The sequence below is a fragment of the Suricata suricatta genome, chromosome 8 (genome assembly GCF_006229205.1).
Source record: "Suricata suricatta isolate VVHF042 chromosome 8, meerkat_22Aug2017_6uvM2_HiC, whole genome shotgun sequence".
In the NCBI taxonomy this organism is placed as follows: Eukaryota; Metazoa; Chordata; class Mammalia; order Carnivora; family Herpestidae; genus Suricata; species Suricata suricatta.
Genome location: NC_043707.1, coordinates 31,628,778 through 31,636,492, shown reverse-complemented (window position 1 = coordinate 31,636,492; position 7,715 = coordinate 31,628,778). Strand labels below are relative to the sequence as shown.

The following is a 7,715-nucleotide window of genomic DNA, read 5'->3' as shown; positions in this document are numbered from 1 at the left end:
ATGTCATTTGCAAACATCTTCTCCCATTCCATACGCTGCCATTTAGTTTTGTTTCTTCCTTCACTGTGCAGAAGATTTTTATTTTGATGAAGTTCCAAAGGTTCATTTTTGCCTTTGTTTCCCTTGCCTCTGGTAACATGTCTAAAAAAATTTGCTATGGCCAAGACCAAAGAGGTTGCTGCCTGTGTTCTCCTCTAGGGTTTTTATGGTTTCCTGTCTTACAATTAGGTCTTTCCTCCATTTTGAATTTATTTTTATAGGTGTAAGAAAGTGGTCCAGTTTCATTCTTCTGCCTATTGCTGTCGTTTTCCCAGTACCATTTCTTAAAGAGACCATCTTTTTTCCATTGGATATTCTTTCCTTCTTTATCAAAAAGTGAGTTGACCATATAGTTGTGGATCCAATTCTGGGTTTTCTATTCCATTCCAATGAGCTATGTGTCTGTTTTTGGGCCAGTACCATATTGTCTTGATGACTACAGCGTTGTAATATAGCTTGAAATCTGGAATTGCAATGCCTCCAATTTTCTCTTTCTCAGGATTTCTTTGGCTATTAAGGGTCTTTTGTGATTCCATACAAAGTTTAGGATTGTTTGTTCTACCTCTGTGAAAAATGCTGGTGGTAATTTTTTTAAGTTTATTTGTTTATTTTGAGAGAAAGCATGAGTATAAGCATGAGTCAGATGGTATGTGCAGAGAAAGGGAGATTAAAAATCCCAACCAGGCTCTGTGCAGTCAGGGCAGAGCCCTCAGGGCTCTATCTCACCAAACCATCTATGATCAGGACCTGAGCCAAATTCCAGAGTCTGCAGCTTGACACACTGAGCAACCCCGGTAGCATTTTGATAGGAATTGATTTAATGTGTAGATTGCTTGGGTAGTATAGACATTTTAACTATGTTTGTTCTTCCAATCCCTGAGCATGGAATGCTTTTCCATTTTCTTGAGTCCTCTTTAATTTCTTTCATAAGGTTTCTGAGCTTTCAAAATGCAGATATCTTACCTCTTTGCTTAGATTTATTCCTAGGTATGTAATTTTTGGGGGGATGTGATTGCACATAGCATCAATTCCTTGACCTTTTTCTGCTTTGTTATTGCTTTATAGAAATTCAACATGTTAGTTCAGAAGCAAGATGGTGGAGAAGTAGGGAGTTCTGTACTTCCTGCCTGCATCTTTCAAACAAAGAAGGGCTGAAGCCAAAAGACTCCGAACCACAAGTGTCTGGGAGGAAGAGACAGTCCAATAAATAGACACCCTCCTAGGGCTACCTCAAAAAACAAGCCAAAGTACACAAGGTAGAGAGTCCCAAGTATCACTACGAGTAGGGAAATAAAATAACCAAAGTCTCAACAAGAGAGACCAAGAGACATTAAAAGAATACTTCCTGAAAAGACAGGTTCTAAACAGTTAATTAGCCTCCTTTAATATAGCAGTACTAACAGGTGCAGAGTGCATAACACTAACAGGAGACAGAAAGCTAGCCAAAATGACAAAATGCAGGAACTCTCCTCTAAAGAAATTCAAGAAGGAAGTGACAGCTAACGAATTGGTCAAAGCAAGCAACATAACTGACAAAGGATTTAGCAAAATAGTCAAAAATCCCAAGCAGGCTCCACACAAGCCCAACACGGGACTTGAACTCACTGACTGTGAGATCATGACCTGAGCCAAAATCAAGAGTCAGATGCTTAACCAACTGAGCCACCCATGCACCCCAAACATCAATAAATTTTAAAAGAATGTAAGTCATATAAAGTATTTTTCAGGTCACAATAGAATTAGAAATCATAACAGAAAGATCTCCAGAAAAATGTCAAATATTTGTTAACTAAATAGCATAACTCTAAATAATGTATATCAAAAGATAAATCAGAGAAATAAGTAGGTATTTGTTTTGTTTAACCACTTTATTGATGTATGATTGGCATGTAAAAAGCTATACATATTTAATGAATAAAACTGGCTGAGTTTGGAGATAAATGTTCATACATGAAACCATCACTATAATCTATGCCATACATACCCATCACCTCCAAATTTTCTTCCTGCCTTCCTTATTGTTTTGTGATAAGAACACTTAAGGTCTCAATCTTATCAAAATTTTAAGTATACAATATCGTAGTGTCAACTATAGTATCTATGCTGTACAGCATCTCTCTAGGACTTATTCCTCTTGCATAACTGAAACTTTATACCGTTTAGCTAATACTTCCCCATTTCTGCCTCCTCCCTCCCCCAGTCCTTTGCAACCACTACTCTAATCTCTGCTTCTATGAGTCTGGATAGTTTAGATTACTTAATTGTATAAGTGGTATCATGTATCATTCGTCCTTTTGGTTCTGGCTTACATCACTTAACTAATGTCCTCCAGATTCATCCATGTTGTCAAAAATGGGAGACTTAAAGGCAAATAATATTCCATTGGATGTACATACCATCTTCTTTATCTATTCATCATAATGTTCATGATCTGGACATTTAGTTTTGCTTCCATGTCTTGGGTATTGTGAATACTGCTGCAATAAACATGAGTTTATTAATATCTCAAAGATTCTTCTTTGAGATGTTGATTTCAAGTGTAGAAGTGGATTTCTAGCTCATATCATAGTTCTATTTTTAAATTTTTGAGGAACCTCCATATTGCTTCCCATCTTTTGCTTTCTTGATAATAGCCATCCAAATAAATGTGATGCAGATTTGAGTTACATTTCTCCAATGATTAGTCACATTGAGCACTTTTTCACGTACCTGTTGGCCATTTGTATGTCTTCTTTGGAGAAATGTCTATCCAGACCCTTGGTTCTTTATTTAAAATAGGATTATGTGACTTTTGGTATTGAGTTGTAGAAATTCCTTATATATTCTGGTTATTAACCCTCTATCAGATCATGGTTTGCAAGTATTTTCTCCCATTCCATAGGTTGCCTTTTCATTTTGTGGATCATTTACTTGGGCAATGTTTTAATTTGATGTAATACCATTTATTTATTTTTGCTTTTGCTGCCTATGCTTTTGGTGTCACATCTAAGAAATGATTGCCAAGGTCAACATCAAGACTTTTCTGTTTTCTTCTAGAGGTTTTACAGTCCAAGGTTTTATATTTAATTCTTTGAACCATTTCAAGTTTTTTGCATAAGGATCCAATTTCCCAAAAACCACTTCTCGAAGAGCCTATAATTTCCCCCGTCCTGTATTCTTGACACCCTTGTTGATGAGCAGTTGACCAAAGTGTCAAATTCAAAATCGTTTATTTATTTATTTACTTATTTATTATTTTAGAGAGCGAGAGAGTGCATGCAAGCAGGGACGAGGGGCAGGCAGAGGGGGGGAGAGAGAGAGAGAGGATCTTAAGCAGGCTCCACACTCAGTGTGGAGTGTCACATGGGGCTCAATTCCATAACTCTGGGACCTGAGCCAAAATCAACCAACTGAGCCACCCAGGCTCAGTCTTTCGTTTTTTAATAGAATTATAGCTCGAAAGAGATCCAAAAGATGAAATGAAATAAAACTCAATATTTTATTAACACAAAAGAAGACAGGAAAAGAGTAACAGATCAAAAGCAGAAAGGTGAAATTTAAAACAAGTTGATACATTTTTTAAAATAGTTTTAATCAAATTGGTTTCAATATAACACCCAGTGGTCTTCCCCACACGTGCCCTCCTCCATTACCATCACTTCCCTTCCCACTCCCCTTCCCCCTTCAAACCTCGGTCCTTCAGTATTCAATAGTCTCTCATGTTTTGCGTCCTTCTCTCTTCCCAACTCTCTTTCCCACTTCCGCTCCCCATGATCCTCCATTAGGTTTAGACCTATGAGTGCAAACATATGGTATCTGTCCTTCTCTGCCTGACTTACTTCCCTTAGCATGACACCCTCAAAGTCCATCCACTTTGCTACAAATGGCCATATTTCATTCTTTCTCATTGCCATGTAGTACTCCATTGTATATATATACCACATCTTCTTGATCCATTCATCAGGTGATGGACATTTAGGCTCTTTCCATGATTTGGCTATTGTTGACAGTGCTGTTATGAACATTTGGGTTACACATGCCCCTATGCATCAGCACTTCTGTATCCCTTGGGTAAATCCCTAGCAGTGCTATTGCTGGGTCATAGGGGAGTTCTATTGATAGTTTTTCGAGGAACCTCCATACTGTTTCCCAGAGCGGCTGCACCAGTTTAGTGTAGGAGGGTGCCCATCTCTCCACATCCTCACCAGCATCTATAGTCTTTTGATTTGTTCATTTTAGCCACTCTAGGGAATGAGTATCCAATGGAAAAAAGACTGCCTCTTTAGCAGGTGGGGCTGGGAGATCTAGACAGCAAAAGATAGTGGCAAATGGCATATCAGATAAAGGGCTAGTATCCAAAATATACAAGGAGCTCACTAAACTTCATACACAAAAAATGAATGATCCAGTGAAGAAATGGGCAGAAGACCTGAATAGACACTTCTCCAAAGAGGACATCCAGATGGCCAACAGACGCATGAAACGATGCTCAGCATCCTTCATCATCAGGGAAATACAAATAAAACCAACACTGAAGGTGATACATTTAAACTCAACTATATCAATTTCATTTAATACAAATGGACTAAACAGTTCAACTAAAAGCCAGAGATTCTTACAATGGATAAGAAGGAAGACCTGGAAGTGTATGTCATGCTAAATGAGAAACCAAAAATGAGATAATCTGTCAACAAGCATTCCTTATGTCTACACTATGACACTGATAGTGGTAAAACTAAGGAAAGACAAGTAAACTGTACCTTCAAGTTTTTTCAGAGTCTCTTTGACTCTGGAAACCTTTTCCATTTAAGAATTATCCATCTTTGGAGTGCCTGGGTGGTTCAGTTGGTTAAGTGTCTGACTCTTTATTTTGGCTCAGGTCAACATCAGGCTCTGCACTGACAGCGTGAAGCCTGTTTGGGATTCTCTGTCTCCGTCTTTCTCTGCTCCTCTCCCCATCAAAATAAACAAAAGAAAAAAAGGAATTACCTATTTTCTGCATTCTTTCTTTTAACCATGAAAAGAGGCCAGGTCATTGAAGAATAGAAGGCTAAACTGTCAACATCCAGTTTCTGGAGGAGCTGTGATTTTCGTTCCTGAGAGGTTTTTTTTGGCTGAAGGAATGTAGTCTATATAACTTATAAGTCATTTTTCCAAAATCTCTTATGAGTCTTCAGTTACCTGCGTTTCTTAATTATGTGTCCTCTCCACATTTTTGTTGTTGTCGTCAGTTCACAGCCCCTTATACTTTCAATATACCAGAAAATGTTTAAAGCAAGTGTTTAAAACATTAGAAGTAACAATGTATTGGGTATTTATTTCGTACATAAAAGTGTAATATATGATAACAATAGAACAAGGACTGGAAAACAAGTTCTACTATTATAAAGTCTTTCACTACACATTAAGTAACATGTTACTTGAAGGTAGAATCAGATTTTTTCAAAATGTATACTGTAAATCCCATGGCAATGACTAAGTTTTTTTAAAAGAAATATAAATCATAAGTAGGAGATAAAATGAATTTTATTTTTAAAATACACAATAAAACTAGAGAAAGCAGAAAAAGAAAATCTTAGAAAAAATGAAACTAATAAAAAAGAACTAGCAAAATAATATATTTTCATCAAATTATATCAAATAATAACTTTTTTTCTTGCAGTTTTGTACCTTTATCTGACAATCAGTGGTTAGTTCTCATCCACATCTATTGTCTGTAGACTTTTGAAAGTGGTGACAAGTACACAGATAACAGGTAGGGAGCCTGTTTGATGAATCTTCATCCTTGTTTTTTGGACAACCACACATGGACATTCTTATTCCTCTGGCCCATACAGGTATCGATGTGCACATATGAAGTTCCCATCTCCTTCATGGAAAGTTTCCAGATTTCTTTGAGTGCCCAAAGGGCACACTTCTTGAAATCCACTCCATGGGTGCTTGTGAATATTGATGGGGTATTCTCTTGTCACTACCTTGATGATAGAAGAATAGCCCTTCTTCTCACCACCCTTCCTTATGGGAGCTATTCTGCTGGACCCATGTTGAAAAGAAACAATAACTTTAAAGGCAAATAGTTTAAGAATAACAATTAAGAATGGAAAGACTAGATGATTAAAAAAAAAAAGCAAAGGGTCTTCCAGAAAAACAGAACAAATAGGATAGTTGGATCACTGGTCATTAGCTGACATCAGCATGGAGGCCAAGGAGTCCCACAATCTGCTGTCTGCAAGCTGAAAAACGAGGGAAGAAGCTGGTGCTAATATTCAATCCAAGTCCAAAGACCTGAAAACTAGGGTAACTAATGGTGTAAGTTCCAGGTGCGGTCCAAAGGCTCAAGAATCAGAGGGTCAATGGTATAAGTCCAAGCCCACATCTGAAGGCTCCAGGAGCACCAATGTTCCCGGGCAGATGGATGTCACAGCTCAGGCAGAGGAGAAATTTGTCTTTCTGCTGCCTTTTTGTCCTTTTCGGGCTCTCCGTTGATTAGACAATGTCTACCCACTTTGGTGAAAATAATCTTTTTTTTTTAATGTTTTATTCATTTTTGAGAGACAGAGAGACAGATTGAGCAGGGGAGGGTCAGAGAGAGGGGGAGACACAGAGTTTGAAGACAGGCTCCAGGCTCTGAGCTAGCTGTCAGCACAGAGCCTGACGCAGGGCTCGAACCCACAAACTGTGAGATCATGACCTGAAATGAAGCCGGACGCTAAACTGACTGAGCCACCCAGGCACCCCTCAGTGTATCAGTTTAAATGTTAATCTCTCCTGAAAACACCTTCACAGGTACACCCAGAAGTAATGCTTTACCAGCTATCTAGGCATTCTTTAGTCGAGTTGACACAACCATACAGAGGTCTCAAAAGAAGCCTGTTTTAATATTATGATATATTATGAAAGACTTGCAGTTTCAGCTTCTACATGTAAAGAATTGGGAAGTCATAACCCACATCTTTACAAGATAAAGATGAGAAAACTGAAAAGCAATGGCTTTTCCTGGGCCCATCAGAGAACTGAGATTGTATAGCAAACTGTAACCCCAAAATCTGGATAGACAGGCAAATCCACAGAGGCAAAGCTAAGATCTCTTTAGCAAAGGAGAAGCAAAATCCACCAGACCTATAAACCTGTAGGAAAAAATAATGCTTTTGATCAAGGTTGAGTGTGAGGTTGAATGTGGGCTAGCTTCAGGGTGAGAAACTTCTGGGAGCTGCAGGATTAGGGCGTGGAGGGCAAATATTCATAGGTTTACCTCCAGGGACTCCATCAAATTCTCAGAATGAAAAGTTAAGAAAGATCACCTCCTGCCAAAGCCAGGAGGGGGAGGAATAAAAATCATTGGAAAATGTGCCTAGAATGCTCTACATAACAAAAGCCCAGTCTCCAGGAGAAGAGTTTAGCAGAGCCTTATCCACTGTCACACAGCGTAGACATTTGTGCTTAGAGCACCAGGCATGTACCGAACAAGGGTCGGTGGAGCAGTGCAAAGTCTAGGTTGAAATCTGAGAGAGTGAAGATCATCTGGAGAAAGCACAGGATAAACAGTTGTGAAACCATCTTCTGGGAAGTCTCTGTGAGCTAGTCCCTCAGTTAGTTTCTGTGGTGAAATAAGCTTGAGAAATCCTGAGTAATAAATACCTCTTCTAATATGTCATAACACGTTAACATAGTAAAGACTCAGAAAAATCCCTAAGTAA

General features: G+C 38.4%; 1 protein-coding gene across 3 annotated transcripts in view; it reads right to left on the bottom strand.

Annotated features, from left to right (window-relative positions):
- The window catches only part of TRIM4 (tripartite motif containing 4), a 54,765-nt gene that overhangs the window by 21,354 nt on the left and 25,696 nt on the right, over positions 1 to 7,715 (bottom strand). Inside the window, exon 6 of one of the 3 annotated variants that reach the window (XM_029946872.1) lies at positions 2,178 to 2,516. The exons of 1 other annotated variant lie outside the window; for it this stretch is intronic. In XM_029946872.1, the coding sequence (XP_029802732.1) occupies positions 2,479 to 2,516 (38 nt within the window). In that variant the 3' untranslated portion in view covers positions 2,178 to 2,478. Of the gene's footprint in view, positions 1 to 2,177; positions 2,517 to 5,616; positions 6,252 to 7,715 lie in introns of those variants that run through there. One more of the 3 variants, XM_029946870.1, reaches the window with a different exon arrangement.